General features: G+C 39.1%; 1 protein-coding gene and 1 non-coding gene across 3 annotated transcripts in view; both read left to right on the top strand.

Moving 5' to 3' along the window:
* Positions 1 to 400: 400 nt before the first annotated feature.
* The window catches only part of Slf2 (SMC5-SMC6 complex localization factor 2), a 58,259-nt gene continuing 39,285 nt past the window's right edge, over positions 401 to 19,374 (top strand). Inside the window, exons 1-7 of one of the 2 annotated variants that reach the window (XM_028773300.1) lie at positions 401 to 732; positions 3,489 to 3,532; positions 3,940 to 4,676; positions 7,326 to 7,380; positions 11,446 to 12,413; positions 13,422 to 13,492; positions 18,777 to 18,899. In XM_028773300.1, coding sequence (XP_028629133.1) covers positions 593 to 732; positions 3,489 to 3,532; positions 3,940 to 4,676; positions 7,326 to 7,380; positions 11,446 to 12,413; positions 13,422 to 13,492; positions 18,777 to 18,899 — 2,138 coding nt within the window. In that variant the 5' untranslated portion in view covers positions 401 to 592. The remainder of the gene's footprint in view (positions 733 to 3,488; positions 3,533 to 3,939; positions 4,677 to 7,325; positions 7,381 to 11,445; positions 12,414 to 13,421; positions 13,493 to 18,776; positions 18,900 to 19,374) is intronic. The other variant, XM_028773304.1, reaches the window with a different exon arrangement.
* Positions 15,185 to 15,290, top strand: LOC114628723. Its single transcript, XR_003712524.1, has one exon. It is a non-coding gene; the product is annotated as a U6 spliceosomal RNA (small nuclear RNA).

The following is a 19,374-nucleotide window of genomic DNA, read 5'->3' on the forward strand; positions in this document are numbered from 1 at the left end:
CTAAGATGCTAAAGTGACTATGTAATACTAGCGCAGCTGTGTATTTCAATAGCACAATCGTGACAAGTGTTGGCCATCTCCACTGCAGACAGCTGCAGGCTCGGGTTTACTTCTGCAAACCTCAACTCTAGCTCTCGATCAGGCGGGTGTCGCCAGCTGTCGTAGCACCCGCCACAGCCTCTTCTTTCCCACTCCCACGCACCCGCCAAGGCCGCCGCGGCCCCGACGAGGAGGCGCGCGCCCCAGGCGCACGTGACGGGCCTGGGGAGGGCAGTTTTCATTCTCCCCTCCCCCTTCCAAAAAACCCGCCCTCTCCTGGCAGACCGAGGCTTTCTATTGCGCTACCACCAGAGTGACCCCGAGGTCAGCCAATCGAGACGCGGCACCTCAAGTAAGGCCCGCCCCCTGATGGTCCTCAGGTTCCTTCCCGCTCACACCGGAGTCACTTCCGAAGAGAGAACCGCCATGAAGAGAGTAGGGGGTGCCGCCCACCTCTGCACCGACAGCCTCCCCGAGTCCCAGCAGCAAGACGGCAACCACGCACCCAGCTTCTCCAGCCACAGCTCATGCCGCCGTCGCCAGCGGCGCCGACATGACAAGGCGCTGCATGCCCGCTAGGCCAGGTTTCCCCTCATCCCCAGCCCCGGGGTCGTCGCCCCCGCGCTGCCATCTGAGACCCGGTAGTACCGCCCCTGCTGCAGCAGGAAAAAGAACAGAGAGTCCTGGGGACAGGTACCGTGCAGAGGGCTTGAGAAGGGGCCGGGTCGCGGGGGCACGGGTATAAGGGAGGACTGCGGACGGCTGCTCTTCAGTTCCCGCCATCCTCAGCGAGCTCAGGCCTTGATGTTCTGGGGCCTGCAAGCCCTCGCCCCACCTTCGCGCGGGGGCTTCTGGGTGTTGGAGTCTCCTTTTCTGTAGTTGGGGTGTTGCTTTTGGTCTAGTGACCACCAGCCTAGATGGCTGCAGAGAGCCCGCTTTAGATAGAAGGTTGTTTTTCTCCTTTTCGAGCGCTTGCCCTGGGGCCCTCCCTTCTCGAAGCCTCTATTTAGATCGTTCTGGTCCTGGTGGTTTCTACAGAGTTTAATTATGTAAGATGTGATAAGGAAAACCCACGAATTATTTAATAGTACAGTGTACACGACCATTCATACTAAAAACATTTTTGGAATGCGCCTGTTTTCTCTTTGAGTGACTTTCTCCTTCACCAACAGACCTTTCTTTTCCTTTTTCCTTTTTCTTTCTTTTTTTTTATATGGTAAAGATTTTCTGGGAGCTATGTAATGATGGAGAATTTCATCAAATGACATCCTCTGACAATAAAACATATTCAAATTATCTATGAACTTGGTACTGTCTTTTTTTATTTTTAATTTTAAGAAGTGGTCACAGACGTTTAAAAGTAAATTTATGCTTTAATATTGTAGCACAGACTCACAATCCTTTATCTTAATTCTGAAAGTCAGAAAGCTGTGAAAAGCAAACGTTTTTATTAAGTTTTCTTCCACAGTTTACTTTGCAGCCAAGCCAGGTTGACCAGAGCTACTATAAGGTTGTGGGTGGTCTTTATTCTACTGAGTGGAAGTGTTGATAAGCTTTGCTGGAGAAATACTAGTATTTTGACTACAGGTTGAAGCACCAGATCCTGCTGGGCGCTGTACATAATACATTCAAGTTATTTCCTCTTGGAAATCCAATAAGTTGAAAATTCTAACACGTTTGGTTCCAGAACTTTCAGATAAAGGTTTGTGAAGCTGTTGTAATTTTTTTTTAATCAGTCACACATAAGTATTGGACATTTCTGTGTGCTTGAACTTAAGAAACAATTATTTTTACCTCTACAGAGTTCATGTATAGTTTCATGGTTTACCTAAAGCCATTTTTTCCTTTCGGATATATTGAAGAGTAGTATTAGGTTTAATACTTTAGGGAAGGGATATGGTGTTACTATTTAGTAAAAAGATATAAGTATATCTTGGTTTTTATTTGCTGCTTCTGAGTTCTTTTGCACCTCTCCACTACCAGTAATAGGACATCATTTGTCTTCCCTTTGCAGGCTAGCATTTCTTCCTTACTCAGTGGTGGAGTTAATTTACCTAATGTCATTTACTTTCTATAAACAAATGCATGTATTCTCCTATAACCTGTCACTCATATTTCTCATAATCATTTAGGTTCTCCCAACGTACTGGTGGAGTCTAGGTAAACAGTAAAGATCATTGCTCTTCTAAAGTGACCAGTAAAATGTACAATAGAGAAGGGGATGAGCTGTGGGTTTGGATTGCTCAGGCTGCCCACTGAGTACTGTCTCGGTGGAGGAGTGTTTAGAGACAACGGGAGCCTGCTGCTTGTATGTTCTCTGAACAAAATGAAATTTCAGGAAAAAGTTATTTACTTGATTTTTTTTCTACATGTGACATCTCAACGTGCATGAACAGATCAGAGTATAGGTTCTGGTAATAATTGTATGCCCATGTTAGAGTTCAGTAACCCAGACATGTTATTAAAGCTGTTTGGTTTTTGTTTTACTTGTTAACTGCCCAATTCTCTATTTATTTTACTTAGGTAGTTTGCTGCTTTTGTAAAAATATCTTAGGAAGTTGGTTTTTTTTTTTAAGTATTTTACTTATTTTTATCTTATGTAACTGAGTGTTTGGCTGCATGTATATCTGCACCATGTGTGTGCCTGGTGCGAGGAGACCAGATGGCATCACATAACCCTGGAACTGGAGGTAGTCATTTGTGAATAGCCATGTGGGTGCTGGGGAACCTTGACTTTGCAAGAACAACGAGTATTCTTAACCACTGAGCCATCTCTTCAGCCCCTTGAACTCTTTGCTTGTTTTTGTAGGTTTTGTTTGTTTTAGTTTGTTTTTCAAGACAGGGTCTCATTGTGTAGCCCTCACTGGGCCTAGAGTTCACTCCATAGAGCAGACTGGTCTCAAATTCACATAGATAGACCTGCCTTGTCTCCTGAGTGCTGGAATTAAAAGGTGTGTGCTACTGTTCCTGGAATCTTAAGATCTAAGGAATCTTAGATCTTAGGAAGGAAGGAAGGAAGACAGACAAGTTGTGGCTCATTCTACTTTTTTGCTGTTAGTTTAGGATCTTATAAAACATAATGCTTATAGTGTAGGATTCATGAATGATTCTTCCTGGTTTTGCCTTGCACGTTCCTTTTCAGATCAGCCTAATTGTTCTCCCATTTGCTGTTCTGAGGCAAATCTCTGTTAAGGTCTATGATCTCTATTATTTATCAAATTTCTGTTTAAGTCTCAATTATGTTTATAAACTTAGCAAAAAAAAATGGTTGCATTTTAAATTTTTCTTGTGGTTTAGCAAACTATGACATTTTCAAAACTTGATTAGTTAAATCAGACAGTGGAATTCAGCCCATATTATATAAGTCTAACATTCACTACTTAATGTAAAATATTGAGGTTTTAATACTTGGGTTTTTGATGTCATATTAGTTGTGCTTTTATTTTCAGGAAGCAATCAATCATAGATTTCTTCAAGCCAGCTTCAAAACAAGGTATGCATGTTAATGTATTTTTGATGGGTTGTTTTAGAGGTGAAGAGACCCCAAACTTTTGATTATACTATTCAGAATTGAGAAATGCTTGTTATAATGAAAATGTGGTAAACAGTAAATCATTTCTTCTACATTCTTAACATTAAAAAATAGTCCACCTTATGGTACTTATATTATTTGTGTTTTAGTAAAGTAGCTCACAATAAAGCCATAGGAGCTTAGTTGTTGTAGCAGAAGGGATTCATGAAACTTCATAAAACATAGTTTATCACCACATATTAATTGGCCTGAGTTTTTTAGTAGCTTCAATATGGTTAAAAGTTAATAGTTAATATAAATAATAATAGACACATCAGTTTATTTTAATAATGTGTTATTAATATGTGTTTTAATTGTGGCTGTTTTAGACAAACATATGTTGGATTCTCCTCAAAAATCAAATATCAAATACAGTGGAAATGGATTATCCATCACTGGGACAGAGCGATTTGAAAGGAAATTATCTTCACCAAAAAAAACTAAACCCAAAAGAATGTCATCTGAAGAAAGTCCTATTTTAGAAGCTTTCATGAAAGGTGGGAAAGAGCACCACAAAGATCGTGGTATCCATGAGTCACGTCGGCCTTGTATATCTCTAAGCACCAAATATTTACCCAAAGGAGCGGGCATCTATGCACCTTCCTCTTATCGATTGCCTAAAGAGATCAAGGCACGGAAGAAAAAACACCGGTCTCCTGAGAAAAGAAAGTCACTGTTCATTCATGAAAGTAACAGGGAGAAGAATGACAGAGATCGAGGGAAGAACAGTGAAGACTCCAGAAAACATTCCCCGGCCACAGAAGGTGACATCTTCAAGAACAGCTCCAGAAGTATTAGTAGCAGAAGCAGCCTATCCAGGCACCATCCAGGAGAAAGCCCATTGGGGGCTAGGTTCCAGTTGTCATTAGCTTCCTACTGCCGAGAGCGAGAACAGAAGAAGTTGAGAAAAGAACAAATGGAGCAGAGAATCAACTCAGAAAATTCTTTCTCAGAAACAAGCAACCTTTCCTTAAAGTCCTCCGGTGTAGGGAAAAAATGTAAGCCAAGGCATGAGCACAGCAAACACAATGAGGCTGTACCTGGGAAGAGTAATCTCTCAAATCTGGTATGTACCATAATTACTGAGGTAGCTTTGTTACTGCTGTACTGTGCTTAGACCTGTGTATACAGATCTATAACATTTAAGGAAATACGGGTGCACAACTTGGGCTGGTGCTGGTATCATTAGGTTATCTCTACCCCTCATTGAATTCTGTAAGTTTATTATTATTTTTTTAACTTAATTAATCTATTTATTTTGGTTTTTCGAGACAGGGTTGCTCTGTGTAGCCCTTGTTGTCCTGGATCTCCCTTCATAGACCAGACTGGCCTTAACCTCTCAGAGCTCCACCTGCCTCTGTTCCTGAGTGCTGGGATTAAAGCCTTGCACTACCACTGTCCGGCTAGATTCAGTCTTTAATTTTTACAGACCAGGAACAAAGACCTTTTTTTTAACAATTTTTTTTTAATGATACCTCTTCATTTTTTTATGTGCATTGGTGTTTTGCCTGCATGTATGTCTATGTGAAGATGTCAGATTCCCTGAAACTGGAATTACAGAGACTTGTGAATGTCATGTGGGTGCTGGGAATTTAACCCAGGTCCTCTGGAAGAGCAGCCATTGCTCTTACCCTCTGAGCTATCTCTCTAGTCCCACAAAGATCTTTTCTAATGAAACATTAGGAAAGAATGAAACATTCTTTCAGGCAGTCGATATAAATTTTTAAAGATTTGCCAAAAGGAAGTACTTAAAGGAGTGGTAAATCTAGAAGAAGAGGAAACAACTTAGAGCAGTGCTTCTAATGTCCTGAGGGCAGTAGCAGCAGTGACCCTTGGGGATTTGTCACTCTCTGTCCCAGTAAGAAACAGTGGAGTCAGAGCATAGCAGTCTTCAGTTAAAAGGCCTCCAGTTAAAAGGCCCTCTAAAAGTTCAAGAACCACTGTTTCAGATTATATATAAATCTTTGATTTATTTACTTTATTTGAACCTATATGTGGAGGCCAAAAGAAACCGCCAGATCCCTGGAGGTAGGGTTACAGGCGATTGTGAGCTGTACCATGTATGTGCTAAAACTCAGCCTTAAGCTCCACAAGAGCACAGTAACTCTTAATTGATGAAGTATTTCTCCAGCCTCATGTATAAATCTTAGATAATTGACTTAGAAAACTACACACAGTTTTTTAGTCCTGTCATATTTTTCTTTTGAGAATACAGAATCAGTTAGCACTAAAGCTTTTCTTCCCTAGAACGTCAAGTTATTAATTTCAAATTGTATCTACATAAAGAACAAATAAGGTCAGATATGACAAAGTACATGCTTAGAATTCTAGTGCTTGAGAGGCTAAGGTAAAGGATTATGTGTTACAGACTATCCTAGCCTACATAGCCTAATCCTGTCTCAAAAAAAAAAAAAGCACAAAGCTGGGAGTGCACGTGACTGGTTGAGCGCTTGCCAAGCATGTGAGAAGCCCTGGGTTGAGTCCTCAGCACTGCAGAGAAGTGCTATATTAGTAAAGCTACTGTGAGAATTTCAAATCAGGTAAACGGAAAACAAACTATAATGTTCTAGGTATGAATAAAAAGAAATCTCAGCATTATATATTACTAGAAAGTATTTGTTACAGAGAAACCCTGTCTCAAAAAACCAAAAAAAAAAAAAAGTATTTGTAAATCAAGAAGACTGTTTGTAATAAAATTGTACATTCTGAGGTTGTTGATAATAGATGTTACATTTGGTCCATATACCAATAGTCTTCTACTATTGTATTAATTTTGTTTAAGAGAGTACACTGTCACTGTAGACACACCAGAAGAGGGCATCAAATCCTATTACAGATGGTTGTGAACCACCATGTGGTTGCTGGGAATTGAACTCAGGACCTCTGGAAGAGCAGTCAGTGCTCTTAACCGCTGAGCCATTTCTCCAGCCCTACTGTATTAATTTTTGAGTTATAAATCACTGTTAGCTTATGAAACAGGGACTTCATTTTGAGATTTTATTTATTTATTTATTTGTTTATTTATCTATTTATTTTATGTTACAGATGACCTCATGAGTATATGTGGGGGCGTGTGTGTCTGTGTGTGTGTCTGTGTGTGTGTGTATCCGTGTGTCTCCCTAATACTAGGTATTGCATTTGGGCCTTGTGTGTCTAGACAAGCACTGTACCCCTGAGTTATATTTCCAGCCCCATACTCTTCATTTTAAGATTTTTTTTTTTTTTTTAAGTTTTGTTTGAGACAGGGTTTCTCTGTGTAGCCCTGGCTGTCCTGGAACTCACTCTGTAGACCAGGCTGGCCTCAAACTCAGAAATCCGACTGCCTCTGCCTCCCAAGTGCTGGGATTAAAGGCGTGTGCCACCACCGCCCAACATTTTAAGATCTTTATAATATAGTTTTGTTTGTTTGTTTGTTGTTTTTGTTTTTTTAAAGCTACCTCTGGGCACTGGTGGTGCACGCCTTTAATCCCAGCACTTGGAAGGCAGAGGCAGGCAGATTTCTGAGTTCGAGGCCAGCCTGGTCTACAGAGTGAGTTCCAGGACAACCAGGGCTACACAGAGAAACCCTGTCACAAAAAAACAAACAAAAACAACAACAAAAAAAAGCTACCTCTGAATATAAGTGCTTGCTTTTTTTGTCTAGAAGTCTGTTCAAGTGTAAGTTCATATTCTTTACTTCTCAAAATTTCTAATTTTCTTCTCCTTTTCCTCATAGGAAAATGGACATCTCTCAAGAAAAAGATCATCTTCAGACTCGTGGGAACTTTCAGGTAGGTAGCATCAGACAAACATAGAATTTCTAAGTGAGTTTGTGTCTTTTTCATACCATTTTTTAAAAATAAATTTGTTCAAATATTCAGTTTCCTTTCTAGGATTAAATGTCTCAAATAGTTGAGAGTTTGATAAAATTACATCCCAAAGAATAATATTCAGAGCTAGGTATGTTGGCACACATCTGTACTTTCAAGTACTTGAGAAGCTGAGACAGGGGCTGCAGAGATTTAAGTCAGCTTGAACTGCATAGAATATACCTGACCTAAAAAACTAAATGGCTTGAATTTATTCTGCATAATCTGTTTTCTTGACTTCTCTCTGCCTTCTTCAGGAGTTCCTAATAGTGTATTTTAACAGTGTATTCTTTATACTGGTTTTGAATGTTTCACTTCTGAATCTTTGTCTACATCAAGAAATGTAATGTTGATATTAGGCAGATGGCACAAATCTGCCATCCTAACACTCGGTAGGCTGAGGGAAGAGGATTGCAAGTTTGAGGCTTGCTTGGGCTACAGTGGGATGCCGTCCTAGAACAGACGAGCAACAGCATAGTCTTGTATTCTTGATGTACTGTTTAAGATGCTTTGTATTTAGTTAAAACAAGATCCAAATATTCCAAAAACAAAAATGCTTTTCTAATGTTACATCTCAAGGACATCTACAAGATTTATTTGATATTTTAATCACAAATAGCTGTTAGCTCAGGAATTCTTTTTGTTTTTGGTTTGGTTTGGTTTTTGGTTTTTGGTTTTTGTTCTTGTTTGTTTGCTTTTTTGTTTTTTGAGACAGGGTCTCTCTTTATAGCCCTGGCTGTCCTGGAACCCTTTGTAGCCCAAGATGGCCTCAAAGTCAACAAAATACATCTCCCTCTGCTTGTCTCCCCAGTGCTGGGATTAAAGACATGCACAACCACAATCAGCTAACTCAGTTCTTTAAGGTATATTTTCTTAATCGAAAAATAGAACATTAAATTCTGAACACCACAAGAGCCTGAGAGCCTAGTTTATTGTTGTTAAGGAGTCTGGGAGCACCATTCATATGTTAAATCTCTCCGGACCACAGAAAGATCTGAAACAACTTGAGGTGACAACCATCTATAAAAAGATTTAAAGTAGGGGTCCAGAATTAAAATATTTAAAAAATTAACACTGTAGAATTTTATTCCTGAGGAAATGAAAGGCTTCTAGAAATAATCTTATTCATCTAGTGTATCATATTTTTCTGCCATAACCTCAAACTTTAAGAAATGAACTTCACAGATTATTCCTACATTTGGGAAGATGTAGTGAACATAGCAATAGCTAACGCTTATTGAAAACATAGTGTGTTCCTTGTATCATTTATGTGATAATTTAATTTGTCTCTATACATGGTAGTATATGCCTGTAATTTAGGCTGCAGAGCAAGAGCTTGTCTCAGAAACAAAAATGAGGGGCTAGAGAAATGGCTTAATTGATAAAGCACTTGTTGCACAAGGACCACAGTTCAGATCTCTAGTATCTGTGTGTAAAAGCCCAACATGACAGTGCTCACCTATAATCAAAGTACTGTGAAACAAATATCCAGCTGATACACTGTCGAAAAAGTACAAAAGAACTGAACATTCTGTCATTCCTCTACTTCCTAGAAAGTTTAGAAAAAGGAGTCTCAGACTTGGGCAGGGGAAGAGGGGAGCACCACATTTGGCTAGCTTCATTTTTAAAATTTCATTTTCCAGATTATGTGTTCATAAAGGTAACCCCTAAGATTATTTATTTTAAGGGCCTTTTGTTTTGTTTTATGTTTTGAGACAGGGTTTCACTATATAGCCATGGCTGCCCTAGTAGTTAATCTATGTAGACCAGACTGGCCTCAGACTCATAGAGATATGTCTCACTATGCCTCCTGCCACCATGCTGGGTACTTATTAGGTTGAGGCAAGAAGATTAGGAGTTCAAGGTCATCCTCAGCTACATAATGAGTAGCTGAGTTCCCAACCAGCCTGGAGTACATGAGACCCTGTCTCACCTATCTTCCCCATCCCAAAACAAGCAAACTCTAAAATGGTAAGAAATCTGTACACACACACACTCACAAACACACAAGAAAAGATATAGGCAAATTTGATTTTGAGAATACAGATTGTATTCATTATTGGTTTTCTTTGTCTTCCTGAGCCTTAAACATGGGCTAGCCAAGTATCTACTACTATATTGCCTCCAGTCTTCATGAATTTTAAATGAATGATTTAAGTATGGGTTAATGAATTTTTTTCAAAACAGAATCTCTTGTCTAGCTGTCCTAGAACTCACTGTGTAGATCAAGCTGGCCTTGAACTTAGAGATTGGCCTGCCTCTGCCTCACAAGTGCTGGGACTACAGTCATTTCCCACCACAACAGGCTCAGTGAAAATTTTTTTAAGTAGAATATAAATTTTAAAGACTGATTAACTTAAGCTGAGGAGATGGCTCAGTGGATAATGTACTTTCTGTGTAAGCATAATGACTAGAGTTCAGATCCCGGCACACATATATGTGCTGGGCAAGTGTTGTCTCTCACCTGTAACCCAAGTGCTCTAGAGGAAGAGACAAGATCCCCAGGGTACGTAGGCAAACTAGCCTAGGTGAATTGATAAGATCATGTTCATCTAGAGACCCTGCCTAAGTAAATAAAGTGGAGGATGATCAAGAATGACACCCAACAGCAACTTCCAGCCTCCACTCAAATACTCACATAAACCAGAACTCAATAAATAGATAACTTGTGTTTGTTTGGGGGGTCATGAGATGTCAAGACAGCTTTTCTCTGTGTAGCCTTGTCTGTCCCGGAATTCGTTCTATGGACCAGGCTGGCCTTGAACTAAAAAGATCTGCCTGCCTCTGCCTCCCAAGTGCTAGTATTAAAGGCTTCCACCACAACTGCCCAGAAAATACATAGTTATTAAAGTGTTTCTGGTTGCAGTTGTTAATGAATACAGGCATCTGTAACAAAGTACCCCAGCTAGGATAGCTTAAAACAACAGAAATTACTACCTCATAGTTCTAGGAAGCCGAAGTCTAAAATCAGTGTGTTGGTAAGGCCCTCCTCTGATAACTTTAGGGGAAAAATGCTTCTTGACATCTTATAGATTCAGGTGTTTGCTTGTAGTCCTCAGCATTCCTTGACTTGTAACTAACTCTACCACTAAGTCACATGGTATCTCATCCTGTACTGCCAAAGGTCAGTACTTGTTTGTGAAGACACAGTTAAACCCATCACAGTTGAAAACTAGAGGGACATATAAGAATTAGTGGTAATCACTAGATGGAAATACTTGGGTAAGTCTATTTACTTATTGATTTATTGATTTTTTTTTTTTTTTGGCTTTGGTTGGTTGGCTGAGGTTGTTTTTGTTGTTGTTTTGAGACTATTGTCCAACCTTCCTACCCTCTTCCAGCCCAGGCTGGCCTTGTATTCATGATCCTCCTTGCCTCAGACTCCTTAACTGCTGGGATTATAGGTATGTATCACCATGCAAGGTAGAATTTATTTTTATTTATTTAGAGATAGGATCTCTATGTAGCTTTGGCTGTCTTGGAACTCTCTATGTTGACCAGGCAGTCTTTGAATTAAAAAAGATTCCCTTGCCTCTCTGCCTAGTGCTAGGATTGAAAACATGTTACCACCACCCAGCCCAGTGAATTTATTTTTAAGTAAGTTATGTATCTGCTTTTTTATTTCTATATTTGCTTATCATCTAAAACCTCTACACTTATGGATGTAAATGTATTTTATTTCTAGATCCAGGTAGTCCAATGTGTAGAATCAGTAGCTAATATTTTAGGGAGTGATACTTTTGCTAAAATAGCAATCTAATAGACCAGCAATAAAAATGAGCATGTATCATTAGCTTTAAATTTGTTGGACATCACTGTCAGTTGGTGTAAAATATGACAGCATTAGTTCTTTTTCTTCATTACATAAATAGTAAATTATCTCAACCTAACCTTAGAATTTAAACATTTCTTCAGAGTGTTCTGTGAATAAGCTTGACCCAGACAGAAGAGTATACTTCTCACTGATGTGACAAAAATTAATTTTAGGCTCTAAACAGAATAAATTCTCCGACAAAAGAAAAAGGAACTCTGTGGACTCAGACCTGAAAAGCACAAAAGAACCTATCATACCAAAAGCAAAAGAGCCCTTTCTAGAGAAGCGCCCAGACACATGCCATCAGAGAGACAAGTTTATAAGACACATTGCACTGAAGACTCCTGGGGGTGTTCTGCGCTTGGAAGATATAGCCAAGGAACCTGATGACGAAACAGATCGCTCTTCTGCAGACTTGGCACCATCAAATTCTGGCCACCATTCTTCCAGGAATAGTGACCAAGTCCACGCAGCAAGTACCAAAGAGACTAAAATACAGAAACCCCACTTACCTTTACCTCAGGAAAAATCTACAATTAAAAGAGCTAGCAATCTTCAGAAAAGTAAACCAGCTTGCTCTGTGACATCAAAAGAGACAAAGCTACCTTTACTTTCCCATGTTCCAAGTGCTGTTTCCTCTCGAGTACCGCTAAATGCTAAAAATTGCACTCTTCCAGTTCCTAAAAAAGATAAAGAGTGTTCCTCCTCAAAAGAACGTTCTGGGCATTCTACAGAATCCTCCAAACACAAGGAACACAAAGCAAAGACTGTTAAGGCTGTTTCTAATGAATCTTCAGGGAAAAATTCTGGGGGATCTTTGCATTCAGAGTGCGACCCTCCAGCAGCGTCTCCCCCAGCTGCCTTGGAAGTTGTGCCGTGTGTCCCAAGCTCTACAGCACCTTCAGATAAAGAGAGTTCAGGCAATTCCAATGCAGGTAGCAGTGCACTGAAAAGGAAATTCAGGGGTGATTTTGATAGTGATGAAGAAAGTTTAGGTTACAACTTAGAGAGTGATGAGGAAGAGGAAACACTAAAATCACTGGAAGAAATAATGGCTCTGAACTTCAGTCAGACTCCTACGACTTCAGGAAAGCCTCCTGCATTTTCCAAGGGGCTTAGATCCCAGTCGTCAGACTACATGGTAAGAAGTTCTGTGATAACTTGTCTTCACTTGACAGGGGAAAGATGGATTAATTAAAGAAGATAGATTGTTAACTCACTTTAAAATTCAGTGTTTACTACAGCTCACCGTTAGATTGACATGAGTGTGAATTCTTGTTTGGTAAATGAGTTCCCCATATCTTCAATTTTACTATTGTTAATCAGTGGTCTCCAAACTTTTTTGATCACATGTTCTTTTTTATTAAAAGGAAACTTAAAGCATGTACCCCAGTATATATATATATATATATATATGTAACTTATATATTCTATACATGTACCACTATAATACTGTGTACTTTTGAAATAAAGTATATACAGAAAACAGATTTAGAAGGAAAAAGAAAAATTGAGTATTTCCTGTGGCAGTTACATAGAAGTTACTATAGATTAAGTTCTACTGGAGTTTTTATAGACGTTCCATATAAATAGAAGTTCTATTATTTTCTTCCTGCACCCCAATGGATCACCTTGCACACCCCCTGCTTTGGAGACCACTGCTGTAAATGAAGGTAGAGTGTAGAAATGTTGTTAATTGTGGTGTGCAATTTTATTTATAAAGTGCTTCATTCTATCTTGGGAGTAAACTGTATTAATTTTAAAATTTCTGTAAAGTTTGGTGGGGAAGGTGTAATATTCCATGGTAAAACCTAAAAATTAGTAGTAGTTTGACTTCACTAAAATAGAATGCAGAAGCAAAGATAGGGTCACCACAGAACCCTTGGGTGTTTGCATTCAGACCCTGAGGCTAGCAGGGTTTTACAGGAAGTGTCTCTCCTCCTAATGGATATTGAGATCAAATTGCCTGCAGTATAGAATACTAGATTTAAAGCATGATGATGAAACTTTTCCTTTAAGAAGGGTGTCATCCAGACCCAGGTTACTGACATAGAAAATAGTCATTAGGACTCTGAACAACTTTAAAATATCCCAGTTCTTCTACTAAGGTAAGTTACAAAGTATTTTTTAAACTCTCTTTTTGTTTTAGGAACATGCTCAGAGTGGAACTTACACAAATACCTTAGAGCGACTGGTAAAGGAGATGGAAGACACACAGAGGTTGGTTAAGTCATAATGTTAACATGTAACAAACTGCTTTGCTATGTGGTTGGCTTTAATTCACCTTAGAATGGTATATTAGTATATATGGGATGGGGATTTAGCTCAGTGGTAAAGTGATTGCCAAGCAAGTACAAAACCGTGACTTCAGTCCCCAGTCCACCAAAAATCCCAAGAGAACTAGAAATTAACATGTATTTTTTAGGAGTACCATTATTCTAATTCTGTTGTCAACTGTTTTAGAAATAAGGTGTGTTCTCTTGTTCAAGAGACATCAAAAGATACAGGTTTTTACAGTATGCTGTATGTTACATTATTAATATAGATCCTTTTGCTTGTTATAACAGTATCTTAACTGATGAAAAGCATGAGTAGAATTTATTTTCATTATATGTGTGCACGTACAGTGTGTGCATGAGAGTGCTAGTGCATGTTTGCTGTAGCATGCGTGTGAAGATCTGAGGACAGCCTTGGTGTCTGTCCTCACCTTCTGCTGTGTTTGAGGCAGGCTTCTCACTGCTGTGTATACTAGCCTTAGCTGACCCAAGAGCTTCATCAAGGAGTCTCTTTTCTCTGCCTCTCATTTCCCTGTGGGAGCACTGGGATTAGACACACTTGTGCTATGCATCCAGTGTCCTTTTTTGAGATAGGATCTTGCTGTATAGCTCTGGCTAGCCTCAAACTTACAGAACTCTGCCTGCCCATGCCTACTGGGTTTTGGAACTAAAGGCATGCACCAACACACCTGGTATATGCATGCAGCTTTATGTGGGTTCTGAGAATTCAAACTCAGGGCCTCTTTCTTGTGCAGTGAGGGCTTTATGCACTGAGCCATCACCATAGCCCTATATCTTATTCTCAATAGTACAGGTTAGATTAGCACACTGACATTACCACCACCTTGCTCCAGAGTGTTCTTCATCTTCTCAAACTGAACTCCATGCCTATTCCTATTCTGCTCTGCCTCCTTGCCTTTGACAGACCACCATTTTTATTTTTTTTCCTGTTCCTATGAAATTGACTACTCTAGGTATTTCATGTGAGATCATTTATTGGTTTCCTTAGTATATCTAGAGTATGGTAATTAGCATAATATCTTTATTGTAGTGAAGATTGGGTCAGAATTTCCTGCTTGAGGTTGCCTGTTCCATCTTGCATTCATGTCACATTTTGTTCATTTATCTATTAATGGCTACTTGGGCAGTGCCCACTTTTTAGCTGTTGTAGGAAAAAAAAATGCTATGATGATTTGTGTATCTTTCGGTTATTTTGAGTCTGGACCCACACCAGGACTTAATGTACTTGAGGTAATTATTGGGGTTTGGGACAACTGCCACACTGTCTTCTGCAGCAAGTGCAACATTTTACATTACCATCTGCAGTGCATGAGAATTTCCCTTCTCCATATTTTTTCCAGCACTTGCTATTCATTCATATTCCCCCCCTTTCCTTCTCCCTCCCCCTCTCTTCTCTCTCTCTTTCTGTCTCTTTCTCTCCCCCCACTCCCATAGCCATCTTAAAGGAGATGGAATGGTATAGTTTCTCATCATGGTTTTGATTGGCATTTTTAATACATTTTCATGTGGTTTTAGGCCTCATGATAATTTTGGAGTAATATCTATTGAGAGCCTTTGCCTGTTTTTTATTAGTTTTTATTGTTAGCACAAAAGTAGGACTTTCATTTTTATGTTTGTGCTCACTTCAGCAGCACATTTTCAAAATTGGAACAATACAGGGAAAAATAGCTTGACTCCTGTACAAGGATGACAAGTAGATTCATGAAGCAGTCCATAATTTTAAAAAATAAGCAATATTTAGCTCTCAAAAAACTCTGTTTTTATAGAACATGGAAATAAACTACTTTAAATAAGAAACCATAGTTATTTATTCTTTGTTATAAATAAATTGATTTCACGTAGGGAAATAAACATTTTAAAATCCAAACTTTTATTTATTTATTTATTTGGTTTTTTGAGACAGGGTTTCTCTGTGTAGCCCTGGCTGTCCTGGAACTCACTCTGTAGACCAGGCTGGCCTCGAACTCAGAAATCTTCCTGCCTTTGCCTCCCAAGTGCTGGGATTAAAGGTGTGCACCACCACTGCCTGGCCCAAACTTTTTTTTTTTAAATGTTTACCAATTTTAGACATTTTGTACTGTTTTCTTGTATTTGCTTATTTAAGCATGATCTCAATATATTGCCATGGTTGGCCTCAAAGATTGGATTCTTCTGCTCCCAGTCTCCCAAAATTTTGGATTACAGATGTATGCCACCATGCCCAACATTAGGAATGAGTTTTGAAACCATACATGTTTTCTGTGTCATGTTACTCTTTAGAAGAAATAGTACAAAAAGCAGTCCACTTTATACACATCAAAATTTGAGGGTCATGATTTTCCTAATGACATTCATGTGACTAGCTGGATATATTGACCATTCTTGTAATGCTGGAACTTGGGAAACTGAGTCAGAAAGGATGCCATAAACTCAGTGTCTATCTCAATAAATGAATGGCCAGAATGATGGTTCAGTGGGTGAAAGCACTTGCTGAGCTTAACATCCAGAGTTCAATCCCTAAGACTCATATGGGGAAAGGAAAGAACTGACTCTTGAGTTATTCTCTGACCTACATACCTACCCATATACACATGAAAGTCAATGTAATTTTATCTGTTTACTTTTATCTTTTTGAGGTAGGGTCTCACTATGTAGCTCTGACTGTTCTAGAACTCAACTGTGTAGATCAGGCTGACCTCAAGCTCACAGAGATCTACCTGCCTCTGCCTCCTGAGTTCTGGGGTTAAAGGTGTCCTGGCCAGCAGTACATTAAACAGGGAGGTCACCTGAAAGAGAGTGGGGGGTGGGGGGGAGAGCAGGCAAAGACGAAAGGAATGACAACCTGTCTATAATCTGATCAGATCGTAATTTTTACTTTTGCACACATAGGTTATATACACAAAAAGGCAGGATGTGGGAAAGGGGATGACGTAGGAGCATAGGTGTTCAGGGGGAGTACAGATATCTTCCAGAACAGAGTGTCAGCTGGGTGAAGGTTCAAGGGACAGACCACTATGACTCCACCTATGATTCACTTGTCTTTATCTAAGTTGGTACTATCCACCAAGGTCACCTATCTACAAGGCCTATGAGTATCCAGGCTTGGCAGCCTTATACCAAAGCTGTCTGTTTACACTAACTTCCAGCTATCTGTTTCAGTGTTTTTCCACAGAGACCCAAGACTTGGTGCTAGCAGGCATGTATGTCAGGCCTATTGCTGATTTTAGGCCTATGGTTGATTTTAGGCCTTCAGTGTATAAGCAGGGCTGCTCCCGACAAAAGGCATACTCCACTATGCCTGGCTTAAATATAATTTTAAAAGTAAAACATAAATAAAAAGTTTAAACAGTGGGCCTAGAGATATGGCTCACTGGTTAAGAATATTTGCTGTGCTTCAAAGGGGCCTGAGTTTGTTTCCCAAAACCAAAGTTTGGTATCTCACAATCACCTATGACTGTAGCTCCAGGAGCTTCAGCACCCTCTTCTGGCCTTCATGGAAACACACACACATAATCACACATGCACATTAAATTAAGCTTTTAGTTGAAAAATGATGTGTGTGGTTGCAGACTCACTGTTAATGAAGCAGAACAACATGTCTGCTCATGCACCAGCCCAGAAGAAAGTTCATCTAAAGTTGGTTGGCTGGAGCAGATGAGATGGCTCAGTGGGTAAAAGCACTTGCTTTGCCACCAAAACCTGATGACATGAGTTCAATCCTGAGAATCCTCATGGTAGAAGGAGAAGCAGATTCCTATCGGTTGATCTCTGGCCTTCAAGCATGCACAGTGACACATATTACCAACCACCACATGATCACAATACATTAATAAGTTAGTTAGTAAGTAAATAAATAAATAATGTTTCTTTAAAAAGCTGTTTAGGGAGCTGGAGAAATGGCTCTTTGATAAAGAATACTTGCTCTTCTTGCAGAGAACTACAGTTGAGTTGCCAGCACCCACATTGGACAACTCACAACTGTTTACAGCTCTAGCTCCAAGGCTATATTGACATCTTTTTCTAGCCACCAGTCACACCCACGCAAATAAAAAAAAATCAAATTTTAAGTAACTTTAAAAGAAAATTTAGATAACTGAATTACATAGAAGTTACAATTCTCAAACTTGTTAAACATACAACTATTGGAAATCTTCAGACATTTAGGTTAAAAGTTTTCCCTCTGAATTTAGAGAAATTGTTTAAAATTAAGCATTGCTACATGTGGTAACATACACACACACACACCAACACTTAAATTGAGGCATGAAGATGTCAAGTGTCAGGCCAACCTAGGATACATCAGAAGACTGACTTGAATTCCCACACAGACAGTGGTGATGGTGATAATATTGAGTGTCCTCAGACCAAAGGCAGGAAATACTTGGTGTGATGATTGACCCATTGGTAGTGAGAGAACAGTGTGTTTATTGATCACTTATTTTCTTTTCATTTCACCAAGAGTTTGTGGTTTGGTGTTCCATAGTAAGTGCTCAGTAAGTGTTGTATGTGGCAATGATAGTAATCATGTGACCACAATGAAAACAAAAACCTAATTAACTCTATCGTGGTGTTGGTCTACAAGATGTCAGTGAGTATTAAAGATTTGAGAAGATAATCAAATTTGATCATTTACCTTTTTTTCCCTTTTTCTATTTCTTGTTTGAATAGGTCATTCTTAAATTTCTAGTTGTAAAAAAATATCTGAACTGCTGGAAAGATGGCTCAGTGATTAAGAGCACTGGTTGCTTTTCCAGAGGGCCCATGTTTGATTCTCAGCACCCACATGATTGCTCACAGTCATTTGTGACTCTGGTGCCAGGAGATCCAACACACCCTACTGGCATTTGTGGGTACTAAACAAACATGCATTTAAGCAAAACACACATATATATAAAAGAGAACTTTTAAAAAATAGTGTAATATATTTTGGAGATCTGATTTACCCTATATTATAACATAATTTGTTATGTAACAGTTCTTGGTAATACTTTTCCTTGCTACAGCTTTTAGATCACAGCAAAAGTTGTCTGTTTTTAAATAAATCATAAGCCTGGTATGCGTGCCTTAACTACCAGTACTCAGAAGGCAGATGGATCTCTGAATTTAAGGCCAGGCTGGTCTATATAGAGAGTTCCAAAACTACATAGAGAGACCCTGTATCAAGAATAAATGAATGAGTGAATGAATGAATGTGGCTTATTTATTAAGACGTTCTTTTCAATTTTCAGGCTAGATGAACTACAAAAGCAGCTACAGGAAGACATAAGACAGGGCCGTGGCATTAAATCTCCTATCAGAATTGGTGACCAGGACAGTACAGATGATGAGGATGGCCTCTTGGAAGAGCACAGGTAGTGTCTTTTTACACTATTTATAATCTTCTAGTACTATTTTACCATTTTTAAATTAGATTTTTATAAAAGAACTAGACCTTTGGCTGGCTGCTCAGAGACTGAGATATACTTGGGTTTTATTGAAAAGCAAACATTAAAACAAAATTAAATCCTAAATTTTAACACTGACAGACTCTGGTTTTCACTACTGAAAGTGTGAAATGTATAGTCGTTAGAAGGACTGCAAAACATTGTCTGTCTGTCTGTGTCTGTTTCTCCCTCTTCTCTCTCTCTCTTTCTCTCTCTCCGAGACAAGTTTTTTCTGTGTAAGAACGCTGACTGGCCTGGAATTCTCTGTAGACCAGGCTGACCAGCACTCACAGAGATCTACCTGCCACTGCCTCTAGAATGCTGGAATCAAAGTTGTGCAATATTATACCTGGCTAAAATATTCTTTTCTTTTTTCTTTCTTTTTTTTTTTTTTTTTTTTTTG

The sequence above is a fragment of the Grammomys surdaster genome, unplaced genomic scaffold (assembly GCF_004785775.1).
Source record: "Grammomys surdaster isolate TR1022 unplaced genomic scaffold, NIH_TR_1.0 66, whole genome shotgun sequence".
NCBI classification, from domain to species: Eukaryota; Metazoa; Chordata; class Mammalia; order Rodentia; family Muridae; genus Grammomys; species Grammomys surdaster.